Genomic DNA, 18,566 nt, shown 5'->3' on the forward strand with positions numbered 1-18,566 from the left:
ACCGGATCACCGGTGCGGTATTTTATGCGATCGGAGCCGCCTTCGAGTTGAAGAAGGCAACGAAGAAGGATGAAAAAAAATACAGGAATGAGAATAAAGAGCGAAGAGGATGGAGAGCTGGCCGATCGCCATCGCGAAACGCCTTTCCCATTGTACCGTAGGTAAGAAATTGTTACTCCACTACCAAAATCACGAATTTGATCGAAACGCGCGTTCGTTTCGTATCGACTCTCCGTGGCAACTTGACCAGAAGGCGAAGAGGCGGTAGGGAGGGAAGCGGTGGGAAGATGGCCAAGTAGACCCTGGGACCGGTCGGTTGCCTGTCGGAATGGCTGCTCGCGGAGGCTCGGAATTCCATAAGCCACTTCTACAAATCTCAAATCCCCTCCCCTCCCCTCCATTTCTGTGGAGATCCGCTACTACCCCTCAAGTCATCCCCTCGTCCTACGCCCCGTTCTCCTCAACGTCGACGGAGAGAATTCCGGGTCTTTCGGTGCGCCGGGCGCGCTTAACTGAAATCGGAACGGTTCGGCATCATTTCCGGGCGTAAAGGAGAAACCGGGAGCTCTTCGTTCGCGAGCAAAAACCATAACAGCGTGAACCGAACAAGAGCCTGATATATAAAGTTTGAAGGTGGGAAGGGGACGAAGAGGGTGAAAAAGTGGGTTCGAAAGTCCGCGGTAGGGCGTCGCGAGGAATATGAGGAAAGGCGAGAGAGATGGAGAAAATTATAGCGAACGAGGGGATGGGAAGAGAGGACGCGGACTGACGGACAGACGTACCGACGGAAAAGTTGGAATTGAAGAAATTAGATTTTTACGCCCCGTAATGATCACGCTACCCGGGGAAAGCCGTGGTGCAGTAACTCGGGGAAAAGTAAACCATTAAAAAGTCAAATTGGTACTTTGTTACTTCGAGCACGGTGACACGCCTCCAGAAATATCCGAGGCCGACACGTCCCGATGGTCGTTTTTACGGATACACCCCGATGATATTTCTATAACGAAACAGCCGACGGAGGAACCCGGTTCGAAAAAAAAAAAATTTTCCAATTTTCGGACACGATTGCAGTTCATTTAAAAAAAAAAAAAAACCGATCGAGCTTCCGCATACGAAAGAGATAAAACTTGAACAGAATTTTAAAAATCTATGAAATATTTCAGTGGGATGCGGGTACATAAAGTTACCGTCAATTAATCCCTTACGCCGATAGACGGTGGAACGAGAATCGCGTCTTAGCGTTCCTACGGTTGAGAACGAGTTTTGAAATTTCAGGACACTCAACGGGCTTTTGAGAAGGCGTTTATAAATAAATATACTATGCATAGCACAAAGCTACCCCTATGAAATACTGAAGAGGAATGAATACCTACCGAGTAAAATTCCGGAGTAAACTTTCCGTGTAATTAGATATTCATACGACTAGAATATCTCGAGTGACGTAGTTCACGGTATAAGAAAAAATTCATCCCAAGTACACCGGAATGCGATAGAAACAATGATTTCCTACTCCGTATACCGTTGCACTCGGGAAACCCAAACACCAAGATCGTCTTTCAATTAAATTTATTTTCATCGACCGCCCGGCATGTGTCTTATACTTCCTTGTATCATTTATTTTTTCACGATACCGAGAATGAGAGACCCTTCGTCACTTTTATTCCCTCACTACAGCCCTCCCTCGAGTCCGCAACGTCGATTGACCGCTGGTCCGACCCCTCGTGGTCATCGGTCATCCTACGTCCGATTCTCGAGTGGGGTAAGGATTCCGAAAAGCTTTTGCACAAGTGCCTTTCGGATTTTGCAGAGGGACGCTCTCGCGAAACGGAGAGAGAGAAGAAAAAAAATAGAATAAAATAAGAAAAAAAAAAAAAACTCAAGAAATACAGAGAAACAGTTGGCTAGTCGGTATTTCCTCGCTCGCAGCTGCTATGAAAATGCGATTAATGAGCGTACGACGCAACGTCGGTGATAAATAATTCGTCGAATGATCGAAAGCCCTCAATGACTACGTCATTGGGTAAATGGGATCCCACGAACGACGAGTACAACACGTCATACGTCCATCTACTGTGGCAGGTGAATCGTGAATTGTGAATATGGTAAATGGGTGGATGTCGTAAGTTGAGCGCGTCCGGCTTATATAGATTTGATGCGAAGGTGGTGCCTGCGAATCGATACAAAAGCTAATTTGTCGCTTTTCACGAGGGCACAATAACGCGCCTAATGTCGCTCGTCGTTACACGGCCGGGGAACCGGGCAGTCTACGGTAACCGGTAACCGTGGTAGAAAAACAAAAGCAAAAAAAAAAATTATACCGGTTTCATTAACGTTCGTGTATCGAAATAACGAATATCATTCGTTCGAAATTCCAGCGTAAAGAAATCTCGCCGTACATCTATTCGGCGATCACATGGCAAATAGAAGGAAACAAGTTACTCTCCGTACCGCAGGGTTGTGTAGTATATTCCTGTACTCCTTTCTCCACTTTGATATCCGATGACGCAGCAAATTAGAAATATCTTGAATGGGGTCCACTACTCCGATCGAACTGATTTCCCCAAGAGCCATGAAAAATCACTTTCCACGTCAAAGGCAGGCGGATTTATAGAATTGTTCGATGGGGGAGGGGGGGATAGGATGGGGGATGGTTTCGCGGGAATTCGAGCGGCGGGTGGCCTCGAGCGTCGGGCAGTAAAAAAGTAAAAGAGGAAGGGGGGAACAATCAACGAGGGGTTGAAAAAGGTGACATATCTTTACTCGGCCGTATATCTCAACCCACCGTGAATCGATCTCCCGCGTACAGACGCACGTACAGCCATGACCCGCGAGTGGAAGTTGAGCACTTTAAGCACCCCCTTCGACCTATCGCCACCTTCGCCGCAGACGGCACCCAAAGTATCGAGTGTCCAATTCGCACGCTACGCTAATACACGCCTTTCTCCACGGAGTTGTGACAGCCGAACACCTCCCGGTTGCCCGGTTGCGTTGTTCTTTTTTTTTTTTGTTTTCTTTTTTTTTCGCGTCGTCACGCATCCAGCGATCGGACAATATTCCATCAATCGATACCGACCTCGTGTACAGCTACAAAAATTCGTCTGGGCCCGACCGCGAACGTATGAGGTACGCCCGAACGTTTGGCCCGAAGCGAAAATATTTCCACAACGTCGAAACCCCCCCTCATAAATTATTCCGTATTTAGACCAAGGGATGAAAAGTCAAACCGGCGCGTCGCGTTGCCGGGAGACTGCTCACGTAGGTATAGTTGGGCAGGTGGGTGGATATAGACATGTGTATATATATATATATGAATGAGCATAAACGTCACGTCACATACGAAACGCGACGTTTGTACAGAAAGTAGAGACGACCGATGAATTATCGTCCGACGATATCTCGGTCAGGCGTGACCCCCAAAGTACACGTATTCGGCGAACCGAAGCATTAGGAGGACAAATAGCCGAAAAGCGGTGGACCTGCCGCGACCGATACACCGCGCCGGGGTTCGAGGTATCGATGTACGTCGTCTCTGTTATACCGGTGTGCGAGACTCGTCAACGAAACGATTAACGGGCTAACGATCCGTACGTGGATAGGTTGCCGCGTTAAAGTTACACATCGTCGATGCACGGAGCACTACTTTACACTCGGCACATATGCGCCTCTTTGGTCGCGACGCGTTTCGAAAACGGCATTACGGGTAGAGAGACGGTGAATTTCCGATGGGGGAAAGGGTAAGGCTCGAGGTGGCCAGCAGCTAACGATAATTTCTCCCTGGCGTCACGTGCCCGTAATATAAATCACCCCGTTCGAAACCCCTTTCTCAGCCCCCACAATTACCTAATACGCTCGGTCGGGGTCGAAGCCCGTCGAACTAGGACTGGGACCGGGAGCGGGACCCCGGCGAGGCTTTCCCTCCCTACCTACCTACATCACTCGATCGTTCGTTCGTTCGTTCGTTCGTTACTTCCTCCGAAACTACAAACTGCTCTCATAACCTTCCGCTATTTCCACCATTCCGATTCCCTCTACCATTCCATCTAGGAAGCCGCTGGATCCTCCTGCGGGTCTCTTTCCCTCGTTCCATACCCGCGAAGAACCACCGTTGAATCATGGATGCCGCCCGATAGTAATAATGGATGCGGAGAAATTTGCTTCCTCCGTTACTCCGGTATATATTCAGCCGAAAAATAAGGGGACGGCGCAACAACGTAGTGGAAACGGCGATCGCCGTCAGAGAGCGGGAGTTTACCTTTGACGTAGCCGCCGAACGGTCCGAATGGAGAGCCCTGAGTTAGGGTTTGGCGTGGAAGTTGTTGCCGAGGAGCAAGACGCGAAAATCGCGTACACACAGCTACTTTGGGCGATGAGAGTATCGGAGGGGGGGGGGGGGGCGAAGCTAGTTACTGCTGCCGGTGCTTCCGTAGGGCCGGCGACCGCCTAAGCTCCAAACTATTTGCGGATTAATTAAGCAAGATCCACGTCGTCGTCGTCGTCCTCCTCCTCGTCGTCGTCGTCAGTGGGTACCCTGTGTACGGCGGTGGTTGCGGCCAGGCTTCATCCTCTGGCATTCTGGTAGTCAAAGGGCGCCCGGGTGGATGCTCCCACCGAATGTATACAGTTATACGAGCGACGCGAGAGCGACGGGTGGCCTACTCGGGTACGTACGTACGTATGTATATCCGAAGACGTGCACACCGCACACGGCGACGGAATACGGGACGCGACGTAGGTAACGGAGGACGGAGATTCGTTCCCCGGTGTAGGAACGTCGTCGCGGCCAAACTGGGCGGTCGCAAAACAAACGGATATCCTTCGGCGTGATTTGACCCAACGCGACGCCTCGCCACCCTCGTTTTACCCACATTACCTACAACTTTCCATACTACGATGTGAAATCGTGGCGTGAAATATACCCGAGCTATCGGCCCCAACGGGGGATTTTCGGGATGAATCGGATGAATTTATTAAATCATTTTGCTCCCGTACAGCGAGACCGCAGATGTTCGCGAAATTTCGAACAATTTTTCACTCGCGCTCCGAACTGACAATGAGGCGAAAAAACACCGAAAACTAGAATAACAAAAATAGAGAATCCCTCCGTGCAAAAAGAAAAAAAAAAAACAAACAAACACGAAATCGACGTGTGTTGGGAGTGCAGTAGAGCTCGAATGAAAGTGGTGCAATAAGTTGGCACGAGATCGCTTTCACGATTCACTTCCGGTTAATATATCCAGCCGCGGTAAATCCACGAGAATGTGTAGATCGTTGGTAAAAACCGTTTAAACAGCGCTCTTTGCAAATCCGCTTATAAATCCGACTGCAGAATTCCTACAGAGTTGCGACAATCTCGTGGTCGCCTCGTCCAAACAGATTCCCCCTACTCTACCTCGGGTCGACATTTCTTTACCAATGAGAACCCGGCTTCCAGATGACAAAAAGTTTTTTTTTTTTTTAAGACGCAAGTTTCATCAAATTCTCTTCTTTTTTTTTCTGATCCAGCGTATTCATACCCTACATTATACACGCTATTATTAGTCTAATTTTCTCGCCCCACATTTACAGCTGTAATCTTTGCGACTCCGTTACGTCGAACTTTCTTTGGGCGTAGAGAAAGTTTTGGCAAAGTAAATTGATGCGATAAAGACCGCTCTTCTTCTCCTCCCCACCGGCGATTCTCTTTCTATTTACCATTTCGACATTTTGTTCATTTTTTTTTTCTCCGTCTCTCCATCGTTAGGGGAGCGAGGAAAATGAGCCGAACCCTTTGAAAGTAATAGCGAAAGGTGCGTGGACAAAAATCGGTGTAACGCGGGGGTTTCTCCATTTTTTTCGGTAATGACGGGGTGAAAATCTTTTGCTCTTTCTCAAAGAGGATCCCGATTGAAATCAGATGTCATTCAACGCACTCGAAGATACGTACGAGTATATAATAAGTATAACTCATCCCCGATCGAATTCTATAAATCTTCGGACGGCTTCCGATCTCGACCCGTTAACGAAATATCATTCGAAAGGATTATGTCACCCCGAAGATTGGATTTTCGAGCGAATCCTAGTACCGAGGTAGAGGATGGATACGTCGCGGACGCGTGGCTCCCAACCGTCGTTTCGATTCCATCCCCTTTAAGAAACCAAACTCGACGAGCTATCCTTAACCTATACGTGATGTGCAGTGGGGGGTTAGGGAAGGTGGTAAGCGTCGGTAAAATTCAACGACCTGCGATGGCCCGTTTAAAATCGAAGGAAAAAATAATGGCGCGGGGGAGGAAAGGAAGTCTCGGAATTTTCGTCCGGTGAAACAGAACTCACCATTGCGTCTTTTAGGTGATCAACGGGCTGAAGAAGCACCGTGGCAGTTGCGGAGTTAAGGGCGCGAATATGGGGCGCAGCTGTAACGGCAGCTGCGGCTGTTGCGGTGGAAACTACGCTGGCTGTGCAGGTGTAGGTACAGGTGCAAGCAAGGTTGCAGCCCTGTTGACCGAGGAAATGGCTCGCGACCCCTGGCGGGGGCAGTGGCAGGGGCACCGCACCTCCCGGTACGAACGAATACGAATGAAAATACGTGGTGAACCGGGTCTGAGTTGCACCGCGCTGAATCCTTGACGTGTTCCCCTGCGAACCTCTCGATCGGAGAGGAGGAGAACCCTCGCGATTTGACAAACTCCGGATCGTTCGAAAATTGTAACGCGAACTCTTCTATTTATTATTATTTTTATGAAACACAACCGATTCCCAATAAGGATTCCGCCCGAGAATTTCTATTATTATTGTTATTATTGTTGTTATTGTTATTATTACCCGAACCGAATTATTTAGTAGCGTTGCCTGCCTGCCGCCAATGCTCCGGATTATAATTACAGAGGTTTTTCTGCTTTTTATTTTTTTTATTTTTTTTTATTTTTGTTAATAAGTCGACGGAGAATAACACCACAGTTTTCTTTCCTTTTTTACTTCAACCACTTCTTTTTTTTTTTTTCACTCAGGTATCGCGATATCACCACTTACTTTCTATATTTTTTTTTTTTTTGTCAGCAACACTTTTGGATATCTGAAAGTTGGTCGAAATGATCGGTTTATTTCGTGTACTTTTCCCACGTTGAGTCGCTTCTCTGGAGATCTCGACGTGATTTCGAACGGCGTCGATTTCGGACAATGATCTATCCTTTCATCGATTTTATCCCTCGTGGGTTTTTCTTCTTTTTTTTCTTTCTTCTTAGTACGTGTGGGTGTTTGATATGTGCACGAGCAGACGGAAGTGCAGGAAACCCACGGAGCTCGGGGTTTTAGTATTTTTCAACTTGTTGCTCTGTGGTTTCGACCTTTTTCTTGTTTCTCCTCTATTGTGCGGGTGAATTTTATTGTTGTTATTCTTTTATTATCTTCATTACGCCTGCAGGTCTACAAATACACGTGCTCGTGTACGGTCGATATGTATAAGTGTGAATTTAATCAATTTTTCATTCGAATCGGAACTTCGGTTTAATGCCTACCATACGATATATACGATCTACCGAACCAAATAGTTTTTTCAAATATACTTTGTTCGTATGTATATGCAATACATCTATAAAGTGTAATACTTATCGAGACAAATATTTATAATTTTATATTGCTAGGGTCTAAATATTACAGCAAGTGCAGTCAACGGTTTAGCGTGAGCCTTTCGTCAGGTTCAAAGCCCATCGGCTTTGCGGAAGAAGACGAGATATGATTGTCCACGTTACTTTTTATTATTATTATTATTATTGATAATTTTACTATACTTGTATTCTCTCAGCTGCCACGTTCATATATGTGTTCCCAAATTCAACGAATTATCCCGCGAACATCGACACACAAGTGCATTCGATACCGATTCATCCGATACGTCTGATCCCTAATCTTGATCAATTATCTATTCATTCATTCGTTCATTCGCGTGCGTATGACTTCAACCCTATCTATATCCACATTTACACGTGAAAAGAAACGCGTGAGTTGTGTATGTCTGTTTTTTTTTTTTCTTTTCCTTTCCTTTCCTTTTTATTTTTTTTCTTTATATTTTAATTTTCACGACAAAGTTCTAATTTTAATCGTATGTAATTGAAACGACGTAGGTATACAGAGTACAGCGACGGTATATTACACGATTTTAATGATAATATCGATAACAATATGATATATATGTATACTTTATATCCTGGTGCAACTAATACCGGATATATGCTGATAAATTCAAGATAGCACACGGGCAAAAAGTACGTATCGTTGAATCTTGCACACCTGATTATTATTATTACTATTATTATTATTGATATACGAATAATTATTGAGAATAGAATACGAGCGATCGATGATTTTTTTCTTTCGATCTTCAAAGTACAAATTACTGATAGAACTAGGTGAAAATGATTGTCAAATAGTCTTCAGAAATGAGAAGGAAAGCTTTCGCTTTTCCGTTATTTTTTATTCTTATTCTTTTCGCTTTCCCATTCTTTGCTGTTTTCTCAACTAGATATGACTTGGTACAGACAAAGAATTCGAGTCTTCTGATAATATATCAACTCGTGACTAAATATTTTCATATATATTGTGTATAGAATTTATAGTTAGAGGCTACAGAGATCACATACGTAGAATGGATTCTTCTCGATAAAACTTACAACTTCGATTTCATTTATATTCATAAGTTTTCAACTATCGTACTTATTTTCACTACTTTGCTTGATTGTCTTAACGCGATTCTTATTATTTTTTTTTTTTTTTCGTCCCTCCTCATTTACCTAATTATCATTAATATCTACAAAATATCTTACGAATCGATTGATAATTTTATCTATAGGTATGTGGATATATGTATGTATGTATGTTGATATTTCTAATTTTCATACATAAATACATATATATCATACGTGGATTATTGTAAATTTGTCCGACGACTAATTAGTCTAGTAATACTTCAACGGTGTCCCTACGATGTGTTTATTACAAATAACCTACACGCGAGCGGTGAATTGTCTCGTTTTCCTCTCGTTTCACTACGCTTTTAATTTCTTTCTTTTTCACCCACCCTCTAATTTCACAACTCTGTCGATGTCATGATTGACACTTAGAATAGATGACAACCGACCATCATCATTATCGCGTGGCTATATTTATTTATTTTCTGATTCTTTCTCTTTTATTTTTGTTGTTATGTATATTTGTAAAATATTTTTTTCTTTCGTTCAGTTAGAAAATTGATTTTCCGAATATCTTTTCTTGTCAATTTTTTTTCTTTTTCTCTCTAGTCGTCTATCGACCGAGATGAGAATGAGGAAAAAATCTCTGAAATTGGATTCTGCTTTACGTGTAGTCAAATTATCGACTTACGTCTTCTTTGTCAAATTTATCCTCGAAGAGCTCAGTCTCCGGTCTCTTGATTTATTTATATAGTTAATTGATCAACTTATTTATTTTCATTTTTTGTCCCCTAGATCAAAACGTTGTTTTTTTTTTTTTTATGCGTATAACAAACAAACCAGGTAACTTGTTTTTGTTTTTGTTTTTTTTCTTTTAATCTTATTTTACTCAGTTAACTTTTTCTCCTCGTAAATCGCTTTTCCCGTTTCTTCGTTCTTCTCTTCGAGTTACACTGTACGTAAACCGTTGTCGTCGATCCTCCGACGTTGTGATTTTTGCGTTGATAATACGAGAATTATGGGGAATCGAATCACCTCCGGCTTTTCGGGACCCGAATTTCCCTAAACAACGACGATGTTGTCGGTTCTGTTGGGCCTAACAATGCGTATAGCAAATAATTTGCGGTTTCAGATGGTAGTGACAGTGACAGTAACGGTGACGCTTGACGTGTTGACTTAACGGTAACAGCGACAGCGGCTGTAGCAGCGGCAACAATTTCGTAGAAAGTGAAACAGGACGTCGAATCAAAGAGTCATAGATTTAATAATATAACAAAAACAAAGATAATTTAATAACAATAATAACAATTTAAGACAGAATTTATCTGATACTATAGGCGAATATGACCAAATATATATCGTAACATTATCCTTGTCAAAATAATAATTTATATAAGCAACGTGCGGGTGATTCTCTTCTTGTCAGTTTTCTTTCTTTTTTTTTTTTGTTTCGCGTGCTTTTTCTCCTTCGGCTTGCAATTGTTGTAGTTTCCTTTCTCTCCTCTTCTTTCTCTTTACGTTTATATTTATGATTATTTATTTAAAACTACCAATATCATTACCGTCAATATTATTATTAATACATCTATTTACTTATTACTGATGCGTCCGCATTGTGTTACGTCTTTTCCTTTCCTTTTTCTACCAAATTTCTTCCATGTATATTTTCTATTTTTTTTTTTTACTTTACATATGTATTAAACCATGTCAATTTTCCGTACGTGATTGTTGCTATTTTTTTGTTTTTCTTATTTTTTTCTTCTTTGTCTTAATTTTTGTTCAAAAATATAAATATGTATATTCTCGTTCGTTTCTTTTTCTTTTTATCTTTGATATTTCTTTTTGGTACCATGTACGGTGATATGCGGCGCGTGGCGGAAAAAAAAAAAAAACTTAATTTATTAATACAATTATTATTATTATTTTTGTTGTTGTTATCGTTATTGTATTATTTATATAGTAGAAGTGTAAATGGTAGCGGTGATGGTGGTGGTGGTGGTGATGGTTTTTTGGTGGCGTTAGTTAGCGAACAGGCAGGCGTTGGGAAAGATTTGAAAATGGAACGATTAAGGAGCGTCCTACTCGATCGCCTAGCTTGACACAACTGGCATACGCGAACCACCACGGGCTGGCTCTCCTCGAGTCGCGAGCGCGGTTTGAACCCGCGACCTCCCACCGCGCGCCTCTTCGCGCATTCTCCGCCAACCATCTCCCAACGAATCACGAACTTTCGCGAACACCCGCGAAATCAAACGAACCCCACAACCTTCGAACCCCTCCCGCAGCCCTCGAAAACCCCCGCGAAGGGTCGAGATTGCGATTTGCGAATCGGGACCTACCTACCCCCTGCCCCCCCATTTTCCAACCCCCTTCAACACCCACCGTAGGTGAAATAGGGGGAGAGAAAAAATTTCCCGTACAGTCGATCGGAGTGCGCGCGGATATTACGTGAAAAAAATTTCATAATTGATTTGTGTCGACAGTTTTTTTTTTTTCTTTGATTTTGATTTTTCTTTTTTTTCGGTCGTTTTTTGTCAGTTGCTCTCGCGTCGGTTCATTGTACCTGTGACTTCTAGGGTTCTCTCCATTTCTGGCATATCGGACGTGCCCTTTATACTGTTTTTTTTTTAATTTTTTTTTGTTAATTAAATGTCTGGAATTTAAAAACTCTATACAGAGGTGTATTTCGAATGCATTATTGCAAATTTGATTCGAAAAAGAAAGAAAGAGAAACAGGAGAAAATTAAAATTTGCCAACACTTGTAACTGCAGAGGGTTATGCAAAGGTGGGAAAAAAAATCGGGTTTCATTTGTCTTTTGAAATTTCCTCGGCGGATGTCTGTGTCTCCTCTTTTTCGCACTGCTTTGTATGTATTATATTATATATCAAGTATACATATGCGCATGGATATATCTGTGCAGGTATATATACCGTGTATATATCTACATCACTTTACTCACTGAGCTCAGGGCGATTTTGGTCTTTTCGCAGTTCTGCATATACCAACAATATATAGAAACTTACCTGCAGAGAACTGCGAGGGTGGGTAGGTAGGTACACCAATATACCACCGCCACGTCCGATGAAATTAGAATTTAATTTTAAATTAATTTTGAATCCCCCGAAGGCGCACGCGCCCAGACTAATTGTAAGTGGAAAAGGTAGGAGGACTTGCAGCGAATCAGATATTTAGAGGCTACGAATTTATATACACACACCGAGCGAATCTCGCATTCTCGCATGCCCTCTTTCTCATGCATATAAAACAACTCGGCGCTAATAAATAAACGAATGAACGACGAGGGATTGCAAAATGACGATAATTATTATCGTGACCCGATATCATCGTATACCCAATTGAACCGTTATGTGAATGTACGTATGTATATTGTATGTACGTACATTCCATGTACACGACAAAGCCCTAATGGGTTTCGTACGTCAAGAAATATGTTTTATAGAGTCTTTATTACTCCGAAACAAGTAATGGGGGGGGGGAAAAGGGGAGGGGAGGGGGGGGGGGGCGATTAAGTACAGAGAGGCGACGAAAATTTCATAACGAAAATTTCGCACGGTAAATTAATCACCTCGTCTGTGATTAATCGCGAGGGTTGATCCGATAAACAGTAAAATGCTAATTCAATTCCACCTCCACCGCCTCCGTCACCTTTATTACATAACTTTTATCAACTCAACGCAAAGTGTAACAAGCTGCACCTTGCTCCTCTCTCCTCTTCATATTTCTCGCATTCCCTCTTACTCTCAATTCCGAGACGTCGCATAACGTGCGAATCAATTTTTTTTCTCCTTCCCCCTTCCCCCTTCCCCCCTGCCCCCCCGCATTATGCACGGCCGGCTTTTCGGTTGATCGATAAATTAATCGATTAATTATTTCAGCACGGACTGAAACGACGTTACACAATTACAATTAGGAGTCACTTAACGCGAGCCGGATAATAGAAATCCGAATAAATTTTATGAAGGGTTTATTTAACGAAACTATTTGCCGAGGCGAAGGTCAGAGAGAATAAACGGATTACAAGCGCAATAATATATATATATACGCGCGTATTGTATCAAATATTCATCGCGAATTTCCGCCGAGATGTTTGTCTAAGAATTTTCGCGGTTTCCTAGAATTGTAATATGCTGGCTGGTTTTACATATATATATATATATATATATATGTAAAATACACGTACATAAAATATCTACGATACGAATACTATTATAGGGGATTTATCGCGAGCGTCGCGTACGTAGGGGTTCCAAAACAGTTGTCTGATTTCCGTATCTTCGTAGGGGTGGGTTATTAGGCGTGCGCATATATATATATATATATATATATATACATATATACCTGTACGTGTACATAACGTTGAAACGGGAGAGGCATATAAATGCAAAGTAATCTACAGGCGACAGAGGAGTTAATCCGTTAGGACTACCTTTCCGGTTGTCGAAACGATTCCTAATTACGTATACCAGCATCGTTTCCCCGCCCGCCTCACGTGTCGCCCCTGCGCGGAATCGCGTCAACGATCCGTTTCTTTGTCTCATTGGACAAACAGATTTACAACATTTGCCTCGGTCTACGAACGCGAAGAGGGGGGGGGGAGTAAAAAAGGCCGGACAACCCCTTTGGTGGTACGTGCGATTTCGCGTTATTATAATCGTCGAAAATAAATGCGTGGCTAAAATACACAATCCCAATTCACGAGGTATACGTATGCAGATATCGCCCGTGCGGACTAGGGTAAGCAACCAGACGGTCGTGTGGGGGTGAGCGTTAGGGGAGGTAAGTAGGTACGATATTAGTTCAGGAAAACGGATTTAATATCTTGGGCAAACTGTTTTATATACGTGCGGCGTCGCTCTCTCGCACCGCGTCTTTCCGTGTGCGGCGTGTATGTAGGTGTGTGCGCGCGCGTGTGTGTGTGTGTGTATATATATATATATATATATATATACACAAATGTATATACGTACGAATGTAGAGAGGACACCGTACGAGGTCCTACGCAGGTGCCGGGTATATCCGTGTTGCCAACGATTTCTGTCGGTCCCTGGTAGGAAAAGCAAATACCGTAGCAAAGCACTATGCAGATTACAAAATCGCATCTTATACGGGAGATTAACTCAACCTAATCTAACTTAACCTAGCCCCCCTCCCCTTCCCCCCCGCCGCTTTCCTTTCGCCGTCACTTTCCCGCTTACATGTACCTATATATGTATATACGTACGGACCGCGCGCGCATACACAAAACGCGTACCGCACGAACGCACGCTGACAAAAATAAATTAAGTATTCCGCGTTTGAAAAGCGGCGCGAACGACGCCGACCGTTGCAAAAAAAAAAAAAAAAAATTTTCATCCCCTTCGGGCGAGTGAATTTTCGAACGGACGGAAGACTACCGGGGATTTGATGTGGAAAGGTTGCGTTTCTACGGGCCATTTCAGTGCAGGCGTTGCAGCGCCGGTGTATGAGTGTACGAGAGCGCCTACAGTCTAGCGGGATAAAAGACGGGGTTAAAAAGATTTTATCAGACGGTGAGAATTTGCCTGCTCGTATACGCCTAGGACTCCGTACGTAGGTAGGAGAATGTGGAAAGCATCGGTAGTCGACGAGGTCCCGAAGCCGCTTTCGTAGATATATATATTCGTTAAGAGATGACGCGCGGAGGGTTGCCGAGCTTAAGGTAAGAAGAAATAGCGTCGGTGCGGGTCCTGGGGTGGGTGGGTGGGTTTTGAAATAGAGGGAGTGAGGCATGCGCGGTGAATTTGAGATATATATAGTTGAACAACGTGAGGGAATCATTTCGCTCCGAGAAAGCAAAGGGATAGGTGCGCGCGGAGCACCTCGGGGGATTTTATCCCCCCTATTTTGTATTTATGCCCGCGAGTAAAAAACGGAGGAGGAGGAGGAGGAGGAGGAGGAGGAGGAGGAGGGGGAGATAGGAAAAGGGTAACGGTTGAATCGAGGATGCGAAACTGAATATAAAGCTACTACCGGTTGCTGCCGTGTAACGGGCGATAACCGAAAATGGAATAATAATCCGTACAGACCAGTTCTATTTATTGGACGAACGAATTTTAATAGATTTTGTAATGCGACCCCCATCTGTTTCGCCGTATATATATATGTGTATAGGATGTGCAGCGAGCCGGCTAAACGATCGCTGCAATCGCGAATGTATACAACGATCGACGCATCGCGCGCGTCACACGAATTATAAACAATCGCAATTCCATATTCGTGATGTTCAAAGTTATTATATTGTTACATTTCATATATGAAACATCCAACCCCTTGCAGCTACGGAACAGCCGTTGTTACAACTACCCCTGTACGCGTCGATGCTTTACACGTGTAAAACTGTACATTGTTTTGTTTTTGTTTTTTTTTTTTACCCTCTACACTTTTTTCCCCCGTCTTGTCCACCGCGGTATATTGCACCGGTTTTACGCAAAATGCAAATCGAAATAGTAAACCATCTGGATTTAACGATGCCGTATGAGGCTCATCTGACGACCGACTCGATTTATGATTTTTGTTGTCGTTGTTGTTGTTTTTTTTTTTTTATTCCATCCAGATGCGGAAAATTCAGCTCCGCGCATGATGCGGGGAAAATGGTGGCGAAACTTGCAAAAAAAAAAAAAAGAATCACAAAATCGTTCGATTTTTGTGCTGAATATACTAAGTAAGTAATGAATTGTTCGCCTTGATTATTACGCGATGCCGATGACGCCCCATACCCTTGTTTTTTCGATATAAATTCTCATTTCTTTTTTATTTTTTTTTATTTTTTTTTTTCTTTGCTCATCATAGATTCGCTTGGAAGTGACGTTAGGAGGAGTGAAATTGTTGGAGCATGTTTTCTGGCTTATGGCGGGGCAAATTTGCAGATACGAGTGTGCAAGGGTTGGAAAACGAGAATCTCAATGGCGCGAGGGTGATGTCGGAGGTTAAAGTTCCGCGTAGATCGGGATCTATAACTCTTTCGTACGGGGGTCACAGATCTTCCCGGATAGGAAGTTCACGAACGTTGGTGGTGTTTCCGCCGATCTATAGAGATGTGTTCGCGTGTAGCTGTGTATGAAAGAGGGTAATCGGCCTGCTGGGAGTCACGGGAAAGTATAGCGGAGGAGGAGGAGGAGGAGGAGGATGAGGATGAGGATGAGGAGGATGAGAGAGAGAGAGAGAGGAAATGGAGAAGGAGGCGGAAGGAGAGTCGAGGAATGGAATTCCGAATGAAACGGACGAATGGAAAACAGCGGTAACTCAAGTAAGTGGTGTTGGAAGAGGTGAATCGCGTGAAAACGTAGCCGCGTAAGGTAAGGGGAAGGGAAATACGGGAGCGGCGCGGTGCGCCCCAGAGGGGGTTTGTTACCGGACCCGGCCAATCGCCTGGCTTCGAAATTCGGAAACCTCCGTTGGAAACCCTCCCCACCTCCGGCGATTTCTGCAGGAGCTCCTCTCTCTCTCTCTATACCGACTCGCCGGAGCGTCCCTTCCACCGCGAAGGCTCGGTGGTCACTTGGGGTTTAAATAAATAAAGAGAGCCGCGGAGAGAAGGTGGTCCTAGTGGGAGCCATGCATCAACCCCTATTACCTTCGGCGGCCTAACTATTTCCTCGGCGTATAGGTATTACCTCGTACCAACTCGTCCGACCAAAATCTCCATAATACCTAGACGTTCGTACAGCGCTAAGGAGTGTTATTATCTATAAAGCTCGAGTAAAGGCTTGTTCAAGGTATACCCGCGGGGAAAAATAGGTACGGACAGCGAACTTTCCAACAATCTTGATGGCGATTTTTTTACAAATTCCTAGAAAATCCCCGTCGCGTCGTTCCGTCGTGTTTACGGACGTGATCCAGCGCAGATGATGCTTTGCCATGTTTTGCGTTATATGCCGTCCGCGTCGCGGTGGTGAAATAAAGAAAAAGGAAAAAAAAAAAAACAGAAAAATGAAACAATCTCCATTTTCAGATTTGCGCGAGGAAAATTCTGTTATCGCCGTTGCAGAATCTGGATGCGCACACACACACACACACACATAAATATTATCAAACGGTTGATATACAGTGAATGCAAATCGCTTAGCCGGATGATCAACGCCAACGTTTACGTAATTTGCGAAAGCGTCGCATCCACTTCCCACTTTAAGAGTGAATTTTATTTCCCGCATCGCGTCCCATCCTCGGGACTCGCGATAAATTTCAGGAAACAAATTGAAAATTCATTCATCCCACGATTGCGGTTCGACCGAATTCACCGATCGAATCAATTAATTTCACGTAATTTAAACACTTGATTTCCATCTTTAATTAATCGCTTGTATATGCCATCAGTCGCGAGATGTACACGCGTATTATATTATGTAAATATAGGTTGCGAGAGTAATCGCTGCCTGCATCACCGTTTTTCTACTCGTCTTTCGATCGAAGAAAAATTGAAAGGAAATAAAAAAAAACCAAAAAACGATTATCGGGGTTTATACCGATTGCGACTAACGTAACACCCCAGGTAAATACATGGCGCGATGCGGTCGAGCGTTTCGTGGAGAATTCTCGTAAAAATCACTTCTCCCTCCCTCGAAACGCTCAGAGAAGTATACAGGTATATTTATAGCGAATATTAACTGTTAATCAATTGTACTATCAACCGTCGGTCGCACATTGATTTTCATTCGTTTTTCTCTACGTTCTTCTTTCTGTTATATTCGTTGTCCCCTCTGTGTTACTTTATATCATTTTTTTCGGTTCCAACAACCGCGCGATGACCGCGGCAACGAATAGGTGTAGGTACGACGTGTCCGTACCTTGCGTCAAAATTGATTTACCGTCGGGCGAACGGAGCGGATATTTTTATTACTCCATAAAAATTCTTCGCCTAATAGCTTGCGCGCGAACAAAGTACAAGGTACATATAATATGTAGTACATAGATGTGAGCGGAGAAAAAGAACGATTTTGCGGCGCTCGGCTGAGAGGAAAAGAAAGGAAAGGAGAGAAAAGAAAAGAAAAGAAGAGAAGAGAAAAGAAAAGTGAAAGAGAACGAAAGAAAAGGGAAGGAAGCGAGACTGCGACGGTGACGACCGCGTAGACTACGTTGAAGATGGTGCTCCGCGGGGGCGGGGGAGAGGGGCGGTAGCGATCTCATCCCCGAACTCATTCCCTCCCCCCCGGCTGGTTTCGCGCCGTCCTTTTTGCCGTGAAAAGCAGGGAACGGCGAACGGGACACCACCCGATGCCCCCGCAGGTCGGCTAGAAAGGCGATCGCGGAGAATCCCGAGCGTAAATCCAATAAACTCAAAGCCGATTAAATTTATGAAGTGAAAAAAAAAGGATGAAAAAAAAAATAAAATAATAATAATAGAGAGGAGAAAAATGAAAAGAGCATAGAAAGGAATATAAACCTCTCCTAGATTAAAAATACTTACGTCAAAAGTACCATCCCATGGTGGAGGATGATGAAAAAAAAAAAAAAAAAAAAAAGAAGAAGACAGTGAAAGAGAAAAAAATCTGCGCGGAGTGGTTGGTTCAACGGTGAGAATAAATCCGCCCGATCCTAACCAACGCTGTATTTTATTAGCTGCTGCTGTTCCGGTTAAAACCCTTCGTTATTCTTCACCGCATGTAAATGTTTGTATATACGTGTACCTACTGGTAATTTTTGGATATTCCGTTCATGAGGATAATCTTGTTTCGTTGTGCGAGCTATTTTAATCTACGTTATAGGTAATTTCGCTCGAAAATTTTAGTCCGCTAGTTTCTACAGAGTACGATTGCAGTTGGGCACTAGATGGTAACTGTAAAATGTATTTTCATCCTTCGGGAAGGGTAGATTTTCTAGAAAATCGTACAATCAGCTACGTAAGCCACCGCGGGGATGGATAAAA

The 18,566-nt window shown here is 43.6% G+C and overlaps 1 protein-coding gene across 5 annotated transcripts in view; it reads right to left on the minus strand.

Moving 5' to 3' along the window:
- LOC105690566 (polypyrimidine tract-binding protein 1) overlaps positions 1-18,566 on the minus strand; it is a 296,563-nt gene that overhangs the window by 134,508 nt on the left and 143,489 nt on the right. The window contains exon 1 of one of the 5 annotated variants that reach the window (XM_048656173.1): positions 6,313-11,003. The exons of the other annotated variants lie outside the window; for them this stretch is intronic. Coding sequence (XP_048512130.1) covers positions 6,313-6,315 — 3 coding nt within the window. The 5' untranslated portion in view covers positions 6,316-11,003. Of the gene's footprint in view, positions 1-6,312; positions 11,004-18,566 lie in introns of those variants that run through there. 5 annotated transcript variants of the gene reach the window in all.

The sequence above is a fragment of the Athalia rosae genome, chromosome 1, assembly GCF_917208135.1.
Source record: "Athalia rosae chromosome 1, iyAthRosa1.1, whole genome shotgun sequence".
NCBI lineage: Eukaryota > Metazoa > Arthropoda > Insecta > Hymenoptera > Athaliidae > Athalia > Athalia rosae.